The sequence below is a fragment of the Ruditapes philippinarum genome, unplaced genomic scaffold (assembly GCF_026571515.1).
Source record: "Ruditapes philippinarum isolate M1 unplaced genomic scaffold, ASM2657151v2 ctg1106_1_1_1_1, whole genome shotgun sequence".
In the NCBI taxonomy this organism is placed as follows: domain Eukaryota; kingdom Metazoa; phylum Mollusca; class Bivalvia; order Venerida; family Veneridae; genus Ruditapes; species Ruditapes philippinarum.
Genome location: NW_026855119.1, coordinates 150,400 through 169,368, shown reverse-complemented (window position 1 = coordinate 169,368; position 18,969 = coordinate 150,400). Strand labels below are relative to the sequence as shown.

Here is an 18,969-nt window from a genome sequence, read left to right as displayed (position 1 = left end):
GACTATAAAGAAATCAATGAAATAGTTATTAATATAAAACCATAGTTTTTTTCCATCACAATGTTGTATAAAGTCACAATTGTGGTTTAAACTGACCTTGATAAAAAGCGTCGAAGTAATCTTGAGGAAAGTCAAATGTTGACTCGAACCTAGAACTCAATCATCCACTGCGGTTTTGCTGCACGGGGTCTGTACAAGGGGAGGGGTCTGAACGGGGGGTCAGTACGTGGGAGCGGCAGCAATGACATGCCACTTTTTCCCTGTATGTTAAGATGTACATGTATTGTCGGTTGCATAGTTGGATAACAACAACAACAAAGTCAGTGTCGTCTGCAAAAACATTTCCTTTTTTAGATATTTATCAAGCATTGTAAAATGATAAACGGAAATCTCGTGTTTCGTATCATTTATATCATTTTGTCTTCTCAATTACAAGTTATAAAAAATAATTATAAAAATAATGTCCTTTTTTCCTCACGTAAATTTCTAATTTACCAGAAAACGCCCCCGCTGATTACTCCAGTCGTTTGCAAATAAATACTAATATTACTAAACATTGATTTTGGAATAACGAATCGAGCCGACAACTTGGCTTCCTGCCGTTTGTCTCAAGCTTAATGGATATATATATTAGCCGCGTCATGACAAAACCAACGTAATGCGTTTGCGACCAGCATGGATCCAGACCAGCCTGCGCATCCGCGCAGTCTGATCAGGATCCATGCTGTTCGCTTACAAACCCTATAACAAGTAGAGAAACTGATAGCGAACAGCATGGATCCTGATCAGACTGCGCGGATGCGCAGGCTGGTCTGGATCCATGCTGATTGCAAACCCATTATGTTGGTTTTGTCGTGACGCGGCTCATATATCGTTCAAGTAAAACACGCGCGCTGATTAAAACATATTAGTAACAAATTACGAAATTAGCTTCTGTAGTATAGCATCCGTTTTTATTACTCGAGTTTCCGATGTTACGTTGCTATGATAGATCTAAAACTTCTGTCGATAAACATTCGCCCGTTGTATAGACAAGAATGAATGCTTATAATATATCTGATTTTATATATATTGAAGAAAATAAATAATTCAAGCGTTCGATAAAATACGCGTGCATCTGCCTTAAATTAACTTTTATGTTGTCTGCTGCAAAGTAATTTTCAACTCTGCGTCCGCTTGCTTGGACTAAACATTTTTAAATTAGTGTAGAAGGAAAGATGTTCGTGACCATTATATTATATAGGATTCGATCCCGTGGCCCTTGGGTTTAGGAGCAGATCCCTTAACCAAGAGGTCCGGATTGCTAAAAACATCGGCTGAAAGATAAAATGAATCAAATGTCGGTTTATCAACTTGTAAAGTTTGATAAACGTTTTAAAAGCAACCTGGGCATTTTTCACCTATGGACTGAACGGAGATCCCGGTATCTGGTATTTATTAAAAGAGAAGTCACACTATCAGTCTGCCATCGGCCGAAGGTTATGTGTGCGCCCATTTTCCGCAATTATACAATTTTCTCGAGTTACAGATTTTTTACTCAGTTATTTATAAACATTGAACGTGCGTGTGGCGAAGTTGTGCAGGTGGGGTGGAGAACGCACAGTTAATTAAATTTTACAAAATATACATTAAAATTACGAAATATGTTATAGATATGTTTGATACAATGAAAAATCAGGCTTTGACCTAAAGTCACAGGACATTTTTCATTGTGCCGATCATCTCGTTTGCATATGTATTTTTGTGCATCACAACATAAATCAAGGCGTCATGTGCCTTTAAAACAAAGCTAAAGCTATTAAATGTCATACTTATGTTAATTTATTATTGAATACTGCTGCAGCATCTGGCTTTAGTTAATGTGCATGGTAAACACGAACAAGGCAACGGATATTTCAATATTTTCATCTCGCTCCGGGGGAAAATATTTTTTTTTTGTATGCATAAATGCATAAATGCTTTCGTTACTGTGTCAATGAAAAACTACATGTATCTGGATCAATAACATTTAATAACTCTAGTGTTTTTAAATCAGATCTATACATAAATTATTCCTGTTAAAACAAAGTGTAAAAGCGCAAATAAGCTATGGTAGATCGAGTTATAAATTCTTTGACTTTTATTGGCCTTTGAGTTATTAAGTTAACGAGATATCCATGGAATTTTTTTCATGTAATTTTCGGAATATATTTCAAGGTACTGTTACAGTTAGATAGCAGAGTTTTCATTCAGTAAAGCTATTTCATTATTCGTTGAAAAATAATTTAACGATACCTTTGTTTTTCTCATCTGATCTAATGAGAAAAACCTATTTCCACACATGCGCGCGAGGAGGATATTTTTCTAATAACATACAGCCTATGTAATGAAATCAGTGTTGTAGTTAGAATGCTGTCTATCTTTTACATTTATTTATTATAGTAGAACTATTATTGTGTATGATATATGCACAGCGGTATGCCAGAATTCGTTCTTTCTAATAACGAGCAAACCCTGGTTGATTACTGTACAGGAACGCGGGGTCTATTATTATCTAAACCGCTATATATACATGATATAGGTGCTAATTAGAACCAGAAGGTATCATCGAATTGAGATCTGCCGATACCGTAGTCTTTACTCGGGAGCATAGTGCTTGAATGTATGATATATAGATTTTCTTCAGTAATAAGTCGGTCTTTTCACCGGGCTTATTGACTCTCTATATTCGTGTATAATATTTATTTATATATAGCAACAATGGATTTTTACAGTTAATCTTGAATGTATATAAATCTATGCCAAGTGTAAATAAAAATGTAAGCATTGCGCGTATTTTGTAAAGAAAGAGAAATCTATTTTTATTTTCTTGATTTAGATTGACTGGATTAATTTACAAAGTTAATATTTGATTACCAATATTCTTGGAAGAGGATTGTTTTCGTTGTTACCAGTGCTTGGAATTTTAAAGTGTAGTTTTGTGAAGTGATTGTTAATATTTAATCGGCGGGTTTAAGTTACAGCAGCAGACGATAAAAATGAGTGATACGGAGAAGATGGCACCCACCGCTTCCATAGAAGCAGTGATGGTTGTACGTCCATACAAGGTAAGAAATCCTTTAGCATTATTGCATTTTGTTGTAATTATAAACATAAACGTTTTAATGAAACTGTAACAGAAGATACGAAGAGACCTTTATTATTGATCACTAAGTTCAGAATGTGCACGAGATAATACTGGTCACGTGCTATTTGTGTAACCGGTTATGATGGAATCATCTACCGGACTGTGCATTCCGGCTAGCATGGCACGATCTTTACAAGACAGCAGATGATTCACGTGCGCTTAAAGATTCATGTATAAGCATGTAAAGAATAAACTCTGGAGATTTGTGTGGAAGTTCGAAATCTTAGAGCGTTCATTACGAAGATCTGCGGTGACAATGTAAATAATGATGTTAAACTGGTGAACATTTTACGTGAATATTGAACATACGTGAATATTGAACATAGCAAAAGTATTGAGGGCTAGAACCAACATAATGGTCCAAATATAGCTGAAATAAATCAAACGTGACTAGAAATTTCACCAGTGGTTAAAAAACTAAATTTTAATGTGGCAAAAAGACAAACGTGGCTTGGAGAAAGACAAATAAAACGGCGTCAAATTGGCTAAACTAAATTTTCATGCCCAAATGTTTTTTTTAAAAATTACTAAAATGGGCCGAAAATTATTTTAAAAAAACCAAACCATGCATGACCAAAATACGTAAATGATCATTCATGGTCGACATACATATGTGATGGAACAAAAATACCTGGAGAAAATAGGGCTAATATATTATATAATATAATTTTTATATATTATAATAATAATATTATATTATAAAAAAATTTAAAAATATATAATATTAATTTAAAAATATATTATATATATGTAGAACGTGAAAAAGCGAGTGCCTGCGCATAAAACCTCTTTTTAGTTTTGCATTGCTATAGAAACATGAAGGATTGGGTTATTAGTACCATACTAATCCGATTAAGACACCCACGGTACAAAAACAACAACAACAAAACATGCGTCCATATAATGAAACATCAAAGGTTCGAAAAAAAATGGAATCAATCTGTGATAGGAACACACTAAGAGTTTTAGAAATTTTTAAAACATGTGTCCATATAAAACGTCAAAGTTTCGAGACAAAAACAGTCGTTATGAGAATACACTTAAGAGTTTGAGATTTTGAAAAATTCATAATGAAATCTAAAAGTTTGAGAAATTTATAATTATCTAAAAGCTCCATAGGCTATGTTTGAAGTTACTATTTTTGTCTTTAAACTACATATCCCTCACGTTCCGAATTCCGCCAGTGACTCGTGCCTGAAATAAATCGACGGAGTGGCACGTGAAGTCTTCCTCCACCAGTATATCTGGAAAAGACGCCATTTTTTGACATTACAGTGCATGGTCAATATCACATAAAACCTAGGGGGAAAACAACATATATTTTTTTAATTATGGACACAGTTTGACACAAATACAAAAGGTGTAAGTCTATTTTTGTATAGTTTGGCACATAATATGATTATTTTAGCGCCATTTTGTCACCCGGTGTGTAAATAATAAATATTGGCTTATTGTGACATGTGGCGACCGCGTTGTTTCTTATGGAATTAATATTGTCGTAGAAAGATTTTAATGTTTTATATATTTATGTACATTCACCATTACTTTAAAAACACGACTAGGGCCTTTAATGTACAAACACTATAATAACTATGCTAAGAATTATCCGTTATTACAGTGTGTCTACTTAAGTAGAGCTGTTGATGAGTTGTCTTTAATACGATAATATACTCAAGCTGCTTTGAACTAGGTTAATAATTCACATATACCTCTCTTAGAAATGTCTTCACCTGTACAATATGTACTGTAAACTCCTTAATTTCGTGGGAACAAAATTTCGTGTTTTTTTCACAAAGGACATTTTCGTGAATTATTCTATTCGTGAATTGTTTATAAATGCAATAAAAGAAAAATTCAAATAATGTAACGCAAAATGATTGGAGTGAAATTTCTTTGGATCTTGCACTCGTGGATCAAAAAAAAAAAAAAAAAAAAAAAAAAAAAAAAAACGTTTTTAAGCAAGAATAGATTTCATCATCAACTGCACATGCATAAAACTTATGAACAAAAATCCTTGTGCTAAAATGATCACGATATGAAAACAAAAACCAAAAGCTCTGTATAAATCTATAAGATTTGTACATTTTCATACGTTCATATCTACATGCAAAACATGTTACCTATTACATACGTTACATACAAAAGATCTGACCTTTGAAATATGTTACTTTTATCATGCACTAATCAATGAGAATTGCTGCTGTTTACATATCAAGCTTTCGATTCCCAGTGTCAATTAAACCCAACTTAAACTAAATGTTGGTCAGTTACAGAACAGAATAGAACATGAAATATATTTTATTTTCATATTGTACAAGTATGTGCAGAGGTATACATCGTCATACAAATGGGAACGATTTTACAATAAATAGATCTATATACAAATATCACAATGATCTTATATGAGACGCGTCACGACAAAACCAACGTAATGCGTTTGCGACCAGCATGGATCCAGACCAGACTGCGCAGCCGCGCAGTCTGATCAGTATCCATGCTGTTCGCTTACAAACCCTATTACAAGTAGAGAAACTGATAGCGAACAGCATGGATCCTGATCAGACTGCGCGGATGCGCAGGCTGGTCTGGATCCATGCTGGTCGCAAAGCCATTATGTAGGTTTTGTCGTGACGCGGCTCAATTATATGTAATTTTAGATCAATATAAAGAATAGAATACCACAGCAACTTTATGTTGAATTATTGAATAATTTGATACAAGAGTTAAGATGCATCTATGATATCGTATAAGGTTCTATGTTACAAAGCCGATTGAATATAGACAACGTATTTTAGTATAAATTTTACAGTACAATTGTTTTCATGTTCTTAGATATGGAAATTAAGTACGGATAATTAAAGTAATGAATATGTATTCGTAAAAAGCACGTGTTCAAACATTCCTGAGAACTAACTCACGTGTCCATCGCGTCTGCAAAGATCAGTTATTAGTCATTGAGGTTTAGTTATCTATGCAATATGATAAGAAATTGGCTTCAGCTGTGGCATTTTGTTAATCAATTATATAATTAACCACATGCATGTCATGCGGTGATTATATGTCATACGGTTATATGTCATATGGTTATATGTCATATTATGTCTTGAAAGAAGGGTTTTCTTCATCTCTTTCTTTAACCAAACGTCTTGAACAGATGCCCGAGTCGCTTAACAAAAACAGTCCTTCACTTATTTAAAACTGTCATGTTACTTTTAATTTCGCACTTTTCTTTGGAAATGCTTTATAGATAGAAATATAAGAAAAAAACATTTATCGAAACTTGGCCGGTGTTTTCCGACGTGCATAAATTGTAATCTCGGGTCATTTTCGTCGAAACCACACGACGTACTTAAACAAGACTGGAGTCTTTGCATATTAAGTATTAAAGTATAATTCATGACTCTCCCCCCGCATTGAATTGAATCCCTACCATGAATTAAACCTCTATCCCCGAAATTTGTTATCTCGTTTCCTGTACGATGACCAATAGCTCAATCGGAAAAGCCCGCCAATTTTACCATACTCATAATCCGAAGTTTTACTGAAAATGCCAAAAAAAGGCGTCTTTCCAATAGGTTTATGGGGCTTGCTATTGTGTGGACCGCTTTCCGTGTGTGTTACTCACCATCGTTGGTCTCCACTCGCGTTCTTTATGAGCAGAATATATGGAACGCCTGGACTGTCTTATGTTAAGAATGAATGATATACATGGTTAAATGTCTTTCTGTTGAGTCCGAGATACAAAATGCTGGGTGGAAATCCTATTGTGTTCAGTTATTGAAGTGCTATGTTGTGTGCTGACTGTATTTTATTCAGTCAAGTCAATGTATTATCGGGTGCATAAGTCAATATGTTCAGTTCTTAAAACAAACAGGCATGTGGTAACACAATAATGTTAAGTTAAAAAGATATGTTGTAGGGTGTTACAGTTATTATGTTCGGTTATAATAATATGCTGTTTGGTGCTCTTCTCATCATGCTCAACCATGGAAATAAACAGTTGAGTGGTACTATCATTTTGTTTGGTTGAGGCAGTGTATTATTGGGTGATACTCTTATTATTTTCAGTTGAAATGACATGCTGTTGGGTGCTTTATTCCTTCTGTTCAGTCGTGAAATAGAACTGTTAAATGGTACTATCATTATCTTGTGTGCTGATTATATCTTCTTCAGTCAAGTCATTGTGTTGTTCGGTGCAAAGGTCGTTATGTTCAGTGGTTTTTGGTACTATCATTATGTTCAGTTCAGATGATAAACTGTTCGGTGCTGAGGTCATTATGTTCAATAGTGAACACAAACTGTTGTGTGATACCACAATTATGTTGGGTTCATTCGGATATTTTCGGACAACAAGATGGGAGCGACTAATTTCCATAGGTCACGTCGAGGCTAATGACCACTAAATTGCCAAAACAATTTTCTTCCCCGTAAATATCATCGGGGGCTTAAGAACGTTATTTTCATAAATTGGACTTTTAAATACCCAATGGGTATTTTATTTAGTTAATTCGTGACTAAACTATACTGTTACAGTCATAATGGGTAACGTATATAAAACTTAAAATATGGGTAAGGGTAGCCTGTTAAAGTCACACATGACCACCGTAAATAAAACTTAAAATTGATCTGTTTGGTAACCTATAAGAGTCACAAATGGACACAGCAAACGGAATTTAAAATATAAAACATCATATACAAGTAAGGGAACCCTATTTGAGTCACACATCACACATCATGTCTAAAAAGTTACCAACACATATATTTTAAGTTTTATTTACGGTGGTCAGGTGTGACTTGAACACGCTACCCTTGCCCATATTTTAAGTTTTATATACTGTGCCCATTATGAATGTAACAGTATAGTATAGTCATAAATTAACTTGATAAAATACCCATTGGGTCTGTTATTGGGTATTAAATATGTCATACGATCTGTCCAATTGATGGAAATAACGTTTTAAGCTGCCGATGGTATTTAAGGGGAAAAAAAATGTTTTGGCAATTTAGTGGTCATTAGCCTCGACATGACCTATGGAAATTAGTTGCTCCCGCCCGCCATCTTGTTTGACGCGAAGATATCCGAATGAACCCAACATAATTGTATGACCACTCAGCGCATTGTCAAATGACTTGTGCACCGAACAGTATATTATCTGAACTGAACATAATGACGGTATCACACCAAAGTTTGTCTTCACAACTGAACGTAATGACCTTTGCACCAAACAGGATATCATCTAAACTGAACATAATGATAGTATCACACAACAGTTTGTGTTCACTACTGAACATAATGACTTCTGCACCGAACAGTATATCATCTGAACTGAACATAATGACGGTATCACACAACAGTTTGTGTTCACTTCTGAACATAATGACCTCTGCACCGAACAGTACATCATCTGAACTGAACATAATGACCTCTGCACCGAACAGTATATCATCTGAACTGAACATAATGACGGTATCACACAACAGTTTGTGTTCACTACTGAATATAATGACCTCTGCACCGAACAGTACATCATCTGAACTGAACATAATGACCTCTGCACCGAACAGTATATCATCTAAACTGAACATAATGACGGTATCACACAACAGTTTGTGTTCACTACTGAATATAATGACCTCTGCACCGAACAGTATATCATCTGAACTGAACATAATAACGGTATCACACAACATTTTGTGTTCACTACTGAACATAATGAACTCTTCACCGAATAGTATATCATCTGAACTGAACATAATGACGGTATCATACAACAGTTTGTGTTCACTACTGAACAGAATGACCTCTGCACCGAACAGTATATCATCTGAACTGAACATAATGATAGTATCACACAACAGTTTGTGTTCACTACTGAACATAATGACCTCTGCACCGAACAGTATATCATCTGAACTGAACATAATGATAGTATCACACAACAGTTTGTGTTCACTACTGAACATAATGACCTCTGCACCGAACAGTATATCATCTGAACTGAACATAATGATAGTACTATTCAACAGTTCTATTTCACGACTGAACAGTCTGAATAAAGCACCCAACAGCATGTCATTGCAACTGAAAATAATAAAAGTATCACCCAATAATACACTGCCTCAGCCAAACGAAATGATAGCACCTCTCAACTGTTGATTTTCATGGTTGAACATGATGAGAAGAGCTATTTTAACCGAACATAACAACTGTCACACCCTACAACATATCTTTTTAACTCAACATAATTGTGTTACCACATGCCTGTTTGTTTTAAGAACTGAACAGAACGACTAATGCACCCGACAATACATTGACTTGACTGAATAAAATGTAATCAGCACACAACATTACACTTCAATAACTGAGCGCATTTGGATTTTCACCCAGTATATTGGGATTTTGACCCAGCATATTGTATCTCGGACTCAACAGAATGACATTTAACCATGTATATCAGTTATTCTACACATAAGACAGTCCAGGCGTTCCATAAGAATAGATTATTTGAAGGGCACGGCTTAATTCAGACACGTCTCTTATTTTCGTTAAGAAATTAGACTATTTCATGAGAAAGTATAATAACTTAAAACTCTCTGACGGCTTGTTCCTTGTTATACATATATATGTGAGTGTAAAAATGCATGCTTGCACTTTTTTACGTAAAATCGCGAGACTTCGCGTAATTAACAAACATCAAAAGCGTCTATTGATCAAATGTTTCTACAACATGAGTCTGAACAATTGATGAAGAGTTTCTTAAGAATTCTTTCTAATTACAGTTCTATGTTTTTTACTTGGCGAATACATCTTCTTTTTATTGTTAGGTCTTAGAGCTTTTCTCTTTTCATTAAAAATATATTATAAAATGCAATCACATCTTTCTCTGAACATGAATTAGCTTTTAAGAAACTAGTATAAGTACGTTGACATTTTCAATGTATAATTAAGATATTGTCCCTAAGACGTTTTCGTATTAAAGGCATTGTTATAATGCAGGGACTTCAATCAATGTATTTGCCCTACATCTTATTGTCTTGATGTTTCTAAATGGACATAAAAAGTTTTCTTAATGAGTGTTTTTAACAATAAGTGATGGCCTCTTTTACTGATTATCAGTATGGCATTTTCCAATAGAATGCCTGCAGAAACATAAAGATAAAGTGTCAGCGGTAACATAGAGTGTCAGCGGAAAACACCGAGTGTTAGCGGAAAAACACAGTGTCAGCGACAACATAGAGTGTCAGTGGCAACATAGAAAGTCAGCAGCAACATACAGTGTCAGCGACAACATACAGTGTCAGCGGCAACATAGATTTCAGCGACATCATAGACTGTCAGCGGCAACATACAGTGTCAGCGGATGCATAGAGTGTTAGAGGCAACATAAAGTGTCAGCGGTATTATAGAACGTAAGCGGCAATATAGAATGTCAGCAGCAACATACAGTGTCAGCGGCAACATAGATTTCAGCGACATCATAGACTGTCAGCGGCAACATACAGTGTCAGCGGCAACATAGATTTCAGCGACATCATAGACTGTCAGCGGCAACATACAGTGTCAGCGGATGCATAGAGTGTCAGCAGCAACATAAAGTGTCAGCGGTATTATAGAACGTAAGCGACAATATAGAATGTCAGCAGCAACATAGAGTGTCAGAGGCAACGTTAAGTGTCAGCGGAAATAATGAGTGTCTGTAGCAACATAAAATGTCAGCGGCAACATAAACTGTCAACGACAACATAGAATGTCAGCAGCAACATAGTGCCAAAGGCAACATAGTGTCAGCGGGAATATATAGAACGTAAGCGTCAATATAGAAAGTCAGCAGAGACATTTAGTGATAGCGACAGCATGGAACGTCAGCGGCAACATAGAGTGTCTGTGGCAAGATAGAGTTTCATTTGCAACAGCAACATTGTGTCCGCGGTAACGTAGAGTGTCAACGGAAACATAGAGTGTAAGCAGCAACTTAGAATGCTAGCAGTAGACTGATTACCCATTTGAGAGCTACTTTCTGCACAAAAATTCCCAAAGAAATTAAAGAAAGAAAAAACTTCCTTTGTATGTTACGTAATTTTCAAGCCCAAATAATATAACATGACATGTTTTGCTCACAAAGTACTCTATTTATGATATCAATATACAACATGATGTACGTTTCTCTTATCAATTAATTATGCTGACACCGAGAACACACGCGTCGGGTTTAATACAAACAAGTAGTAACATCTGTTGAGAGAAATTGTAAACGAGATAATGATAAGCGTTTTCTTTATATAAATACGATGATTTGATTGATTAATATCACCTGGAACAGGAAATATGACACCGCCATTTTGTTTTCAATTGTATCACGTGACTTCTATTGTTGGCTTGCAGCCACGGCTGCAAGCCATTTCATATGGAAAACTTGTTCCGGTTAGGTGGTTTCCTGCTTACATCTGTTGGTGCATGATTGAACGGGAAACCAACTGCAATCGTGCCAATCGCAACTTTTCGGCCTTTTCCGTCACTCTTTGGATTAATGATAATAGCCGATGTAGTTCCGATTGCAATCGTGACAATTCGGGCGATTCCGTCATACTGCGGAATCAGACGAAGTAATATTACGGAAATCTAAGCTATATTAGTTACTTCGGTAATCCCAGTTTGTTTATATAAATAGGATTTCTATTTTTACTTGATTTATCGGTTTAAACCGTAATAAATTATAAACGAAATTGTTCCGTTTCAATTGTTTTTCAAGACGCAAAAGTTTATTTTATAATTGTTTTTTGTCTGTATTAGTTTATACAATAGAGAATGGTGACTGCAGTCTGTAGTAGTATTCCGTCTTCAAAGATCGAGTTATATTTAGATCCAACTTCTTGGTGAGGTAATCTAAAAATAGCCCATGCATATCATTAACCTTGCCACCTAGCGCATCGTCTATTTGTGATCGTGTAACATAGTTGATACATGCCTATTAATTGGTACCACGTAACGAAGTATTTTAGTGCAATTACTTGTCTATGAAGCAAAGGAATGATTTCGCTGTGAAAAAGGGGAAATGAAATGTGCACACTTGTTTTCCTTCAGTATCACGTTAGTATTTTTACGATTGATCATTTTCTTTATTAGTTTTATACAATGGAGAATAGATTTCAAATCGTTTTGACAGAAATATTCGGTTTTCAAAAAAAATAAAAAAAATAAAATAAAATAAATAAACCCTTTATGATATACAAATACCGTAATTCAAAAAAAAATTGTGATAATAAATTGAAACCAAAAAAAAAAATAAAAAATAAAAACAATTGTAAAGGGTTTGGATGAAGGCACAACTGTGCAAGCCTTTCCTTTTAAAAGGAAACTTTATTTTTTTTAATCAGATATCAATAACGTTATGATGATGATTTTAGTTTTATTTATACTGGGCGCCGGCTATGCAATATGTCCAAGACTATCGGCCTCTGTTACGTCGCTGGTCGTAGAGCCTGCCACGGAGGACTTAGTTTAATCGCCTTCAACGTCGCTGATCATAGAGCCGCAACGGAGGTCTTCTCAAGCCGTCTTTCGTCGTAGAGATCTTCCCTAGGACCAAGTTCTTCGCATCTTGAACGCAGATGACAATAGAAGGAAAGGCACCTCTTCCTGGAGACAGCAGCACTTTGTAGAGCCACACCCTTCGCCTTTGGTTAGGTCACACCAGCTAAGTGACCTAACTATGTCACCCATCTTGTGTGACCTATGCACCCCGAGCGACGTGCACGACACGAAGGGAAGTCGGAGTCATTAACGTTATATGTTTTATATGCTTTGCAACATTTTAAAACATAGGAAAGTGCACTAACTGTACGTAACATACGTACTGAATGTGTATTCTCAGTCAATATAGAAAAATATAGATAAAACTCAATATATACATATTTACATGTACGATAATTAGGAAAAGCGAGTAATGAAACTAAAAGAAAAATAACGCCTTAATGTAAAAGTTACTTTAAAAAAATAAAATGTACAAAGTCAATTGAAGCAAAACAAAAATAAGTACATTAAAAACAATTAAAATTTAGAATCTAGATAAGTAAGGAAATATTTATACAAGTAAAATATATGTAAATAAATACAACGTTTCTGATGAATATGTATTAAAGTAGAAACTTCGAAAATAGTGGAATGTGTTGTTCTGATTTTTGAGTGAGTGTCGTTTTGAGTTTCTAATGGTCACTGGGTATTTGTTCGTTGTTACTACGGAAACTGGTCAGTCTTTTATATCAGCTGCTCATGTTCGAATTTCATACACAAAAGCTTTTTTTACCAGTTTTAGTATCTTTAAAGAACATCATCATCATCATCATCATCATCATCACCACCAGCATCATCATCAACAACAACAGGAATAAAAATAAAAACAACAGCATCGTCATCAACAGTAACACTAACAACAACAACAACAACAACATTATCATCATCAACGACAACAGCAGGAATTAATTTTAAAAAAAGCAACAACAAAACCAACAATAAAAACAAGAATAATAATGATAACACTAATGTTGCTACTCCTAATAACAACAACAACAAAAGCAATAACAAAGACCGCAACATTTTTTTCAGTCTTTTATCCTAGATTCCATAAACGTAACATAACTATACATGTATATAGTTATTTATATACAGTTCAAAGAAATAATCACTATAGCTGACCTAATATTAAACTCCACAGCTGTATTATTATTTCTTTAATTGAGAAAAAAATATATAAAAAAGATAAATAAAGATATATCTACTTACGTCTAGAAAACTGAGTGAGCTACTTATATATCTATTTGTGGGTTATCACGCTATATTTAGGACAATATATATAAATTATACGTCAGAAAATTATGTTTATTAAAGCAAAGTAAAAATGGAATTAAAGAGCTCAAAATATCTTCATAGATATGGGCAATGAACTTACCAAAATTTGAAATAAGGAAATAAGATCTTTCATTACTATAATGTTGATATGCTTGGTTTCTAGTAAGGCACTTTTATAGTGAAACGAGATTTTTTAAGACTTGTGCATTTTGATTGATAAACATGTACGGAAAATATCAACACGTTTGGACAATAAAAATAAATATGCTTGGTATATAAACAAGTTAGGAATAATACTGTCAACATCTAGCAAAGCATTAGAAACGAGTAAACGCCAAATCTTTTACCAGACCACAAGAATATCAAGTACATGTACAATGTACATGTCATGAATCAGCTATATTATGATTTTTTTCCGACAGTTTCCCGGTGATTGGTTTCCGACAGACGGTGATAAATATCTACATTTTGTCGTCTGTAGCACATTTACGATGATTAATTACAACAGACATACAACCAGAATGCTGGAATTATTATCGTTTGCTACTAATTGACTGTTCTGAAAAATAAGACACCGTGTGTTGCAAGAAACTTTTTCTTTTTAGTATAATTTATTATTTTTTCTACTAGGAGGCCTTCTTTCTTCTTCTTCTTCTTCTTTTTCATCTTTATTTTTTTCTTCAAATCGTCAAGTATATCATGGTTAATGAACCAAAAGAAGAAAGATTTCCAATAGAGACGTTTACTTTATCGTAAATCAAAGGCCCATTATGCCACAGAAGTGCAAGCTAAATTTTATTTCTCAAAAGCTTTTCATTTTTGATATTATGTAATAGTTTTCAAACAGTTAGTAATTGGCCAATTATCTTAACCATCTTTTGCTTCTAATACCTTTTCGCAATAAGTATATTTATACTGTGTTAGTATTTTGTATGGAAGTCAAAATACTACTTCTTTTATAATTATTTGGCTACTTTTATGACAAATAATTTGACATTCAGCGTTACTTTCTTTTGGAAAATGCATCTAACATGCTCTTAACCGATTATTTAAACGTTTTAAATTTCATATTTTCCGTTTCTAAAGAACGATATATGTTTCTGATTCTGAGGCCTTTAAACAAAGTGCTAGAGAAGCTAGCAAGACAAAACAAAACAACAACAAAAACGCACTGGCTTGTGGTTACGAAATTTGGGGATGGAATATTTGCATCAAGTGCATTGCACAGACACTTGGGGTGTGGAGCTCAAAACGCCTTTAAAATCCAAATAAAATGCATATTTGTCAATCCCAGGACATGTACTGTTCATATATATAAAACACTTAATATATAAAGCCGTTTTGAAAAAAAAACATATTTCAACACAATTATGATTTTTTTTTCAAAACGGCTTATATTGAGTTTTTTGATATATATGATCATGTGCTGGGATTGACAGATATGCATTTTATTTGGATTTTAAAGGCGTTTTGAGCTCCACACCCCAAGTGTCTGTGGTGCATTGTATACAATTTCTTTCACAAAGGTCATACATCCTACCTCCCAGACACTATATTAGCTAATTTGCTTGCATTATTATCCACATGTAGACGTTGATATCATATGGTATAGCAAACTAAAATCTTGTTTGTTTTGTTTCGAAGATATACAAGAACACAGTCTGTTGAAGGGAACAAGCCGACTAGTGCCTTGTATTTATATGGTTAATGGTTATTCCATTTCCCCTAAACTTAAACTATAAACATTTTCATACCCTATTTGATTTGCCTGTCGACTTAACTCTTATGGATGGAATGCTTCTGAATCGTTTACTTAATTTGATATTAATGTTGTTTTAATATTTTATTTTGAACAGGTTGTCGCCCTTTTACTTGGATTCATTAACCTTATTGTAATGACAATGTTCATTGGAGCCTCGACATGGGTACACTTAGGAGATGTCAGAATGGGCTTATGGGAAGAATGTGTAATCGTAACACCCGGTAGGATAGACTGTTTTCCAAATGAAGAACCGCCAGGTAAATACTTAGACTCTTGATTGCACATTTGCTTAGGGGCGTCCGTGGTCGAGTTGTAAAAGTCGCTTGCCCATCACTGCTCTGGGTTCGCATATGAGGAAACTATCCAGCTAGCTTACGGAACGTCGGTGGTTCTACTCAAGTGCTCGTTCGTGCTTGAAATAATGCACAGAAGGGCGCCTGAGGTCTTCCTCCACCAGTAAAGCTTGATCTATACTGTGTCGGTGTGACGCAAAACCCAATCAAACAGACAAAGCACATTTGTTTTATAATTGACACACCAACCTTTTGATGTTTTTCTTTGTTTTTTTGCATCAATGATAAGCTATAGCAGCGCAAAATGAATATATTATACCAGTAATAATACTAGTTCCAACACCGGTTTTTGTGGAAAACCTGTTTCTGTTGATATTCATAATTATATGAGCACGCATGAATAACTAGTATAGCTTTTACTTTGGAATAGTGCTTCTCGATCCGGCATTAAAACGTTCCTTATTGCGAAACGTTCTCCTTATTTCTAATGTTCCCGAGTATTGTCACTTTAAGTTCAACATTAAAATAAATTTTAAAAAAGTATTGGCACGAATAAAAAAATGAAATATTTCTTTATCAGATATGTTTATCAAAAATTGAAATGTTTACATGATCTCAAGTTGAAAAGCTCAAATAGATAGATAAAGAAACCAATAAATGAAAAGAATTCTAACAATTATCGTGTGGCAAACAGATGAGACCACCAAGGTTAGTTAAGTTATAGATAAGTTGAAACTTTGGATTAAAACAAAAAAGAGAACGCAATAAATTTCATTTTAAGTTTAGTAAATTTAATTTAGTAAATAAAAGATGTGGTAGCAGAAACTACAAAAAAACTTATTTCCTTAATATCCAACAGTACAGTTAGTGAATGGCAAACTCGATATTCAAGAAATTTTTGGAAAGCAGATGCCAAATCCTGCAAAACACGCGTTCTTTCCCAAGAAAGCCATTCCAAAAATGTTCTGCAATTTATGTCCGACTTCCACGGATCATTAGTATTTCAAACGTGTCAAAATTATCAGTTTTATGTTAATATTACACTCCATTAGTCAACCGGATATTAAACCAGGAATGTTTTGTCTCACTAAACATACTCCGGATATATCCCGTATGATCGGGACGTTCTTGTACGGAAATTAAAACGTTCATTTCCCGCAAAACACGTTTGGTACTCAACTTGTATTGATTCAGTTGAAGGGTTATCAATTTCATAAATATATGTCATAATTAGATTTTGCAACGAGAACATAAATGCAAGAAGAAATAATATTTAGAAATAAAGATTGGGAGTTGTTAGTACTGTACGTTCAGTATAAAATGATATTACTTAAATTATTTGCGGGTCGTCCGTGGCAGAGTTGTTTAGATCACTGACCTCAAACCACTTGTCCCTTACCACTGCAGGTTCGAATCCCTCCAGGGTCTTTTGGATGAAGGTATCTACCTGGCTTACTCAATGTGGTGGTTCTACTCTAGGGAGAGGCAACGGAGATTCTTCTCCACCAGTTAAACTACAAAGTCGCAATATGGCCGTTACTGTTATGGTGCGACTAAAACCTAACCAATATCTATATGTTTTCAAAGAAAAAAATCAAGCAGAATGTTATGAAAATTACATTAAACTCTAGTCCATTAGACTTCATCAACAATTCAATTATTGTTAATTATTATTATTTTTAATAAGTTACAATGCATGATGATCTTTCCATTATTCCATTATTCATTTTCATTATTTATTTCAAGTGTCAGCCTTTCAACCCAGAGATCGTGCGTTCGTGCTCTACTCGGGTCACGACAATGTTTCTTCATATGACACCAGTACTGGATAGTTCCAGGAAGCGGACTCGAAAGTGATTAATATAAGTTGCAAGAACTTGTTTCGCAATCGAGCTAAAATAAATATGTTTAAACCAATAAAATATAATACGTTAAAATATAATTCATATATTTTTGTTTATTTGTGTATTATTTTAATGAAAACTCATCGATTACATTGATTTACATGTAAGACTGAAAATGTATATTAAATATAATTCTTTTCATTTTTAGTTATAAACAGTAATTATATTATAATTATTTTCTATATTTTCAGATTGGATGTTGGCATCACGAGGACTATGTTTATTAGGTTTAATTTTGTGTTTTTGTGCAAGTGTTGTTGTTTGTATAGGAATTAATGCTGGGAAATTCAGGACAAGATACCGGTGCTACTTCGTAGCTATGCTCATTTATTTCTTAGGAGGTGAGTGGATCTTTTATTTCTGTATTTATAAATTAAACCAGCCGCCATTAATATTTGTGTTATTTTGTGCTTGTATGTCGAAATGTTGTCATATTCATTTGTCTTCTTTTGTGCTTGTATGTCTAAATGCTCATATATTCATTTATGTTCTTTTGTGCTATGTATATTGTACCCATTTATTGTAGGTCTAAATGTTGTTTTTTTCTAATTCCATTTAATATGTTCTTTTGTAATTGTATGTCTTAATGTTTTTCGTCCTTTTGTGTTTTTTTGTTTGTGTTTTGTAGGTCTAAATGTGTTTTTATTTATATGTGTGTTCTTTTTGTGCCTGTAGTTCTAAATGTTAATATATCCATTGGAGTTCTTTTGTCCATGTAGGTGTAAATAAAGTGAATTGTTTTCTATATTGAGTAGGTCACTAAATGAATATGACCAATTGTGTTCTGTTTTAAATGTATTAAAGAGGAATGTCTTGTTACGTAAAAAAACTTATTTATGGATTGCAAATTTTAAAATCTACGAAAATTACCAAAAACATAGGTCAGAATATGCGAAGATAGCCTTCTTTGGGTGAGAAATATGGTGATAAATACTGCAAAACCAGTAAATTATTTCATATAACGTAAATCATTTCTTGAATTTTGAATAGTTTTACTT

General features: G+C 34.1%; 1 protein-coding gene across 2 annotated transcripts in view; it reads left to right on the top strand.

Annotated features, from left to right (window-relative positions):
- Positions 1-2,471: 2,471 nt before the first annotated feature.
- The window catches only part of LOC132742150 (transmembrane protein 47-like), a 40,270-nt gene continuing 23,772 nt past the window's right edge, over positions 2,472-18,969 (top strand). The window contains exons 1-3 of one of the 2 annotated variants that reach the window (XM_060730477.1): positions 2,472-3,086; positions 15,869-16,031; positions 18,163-18,312. In XM_060730477.1, the coding sequence (XP_060586460.1) occupies positions 3,018-3,086; positions 15,869-16,031; positions 18,163-18,312 (382 nt within the window). In that variant the 5' untranslated portion in view covers positions 2,472-3,017. The remainder of the gene's footprint in view (positions 3,087-15,868; positions 16,032-18,162; positions 18,313-18,969) is intronic. The other variant, XM_060730476.1, reaches the window with a different exon arrangement.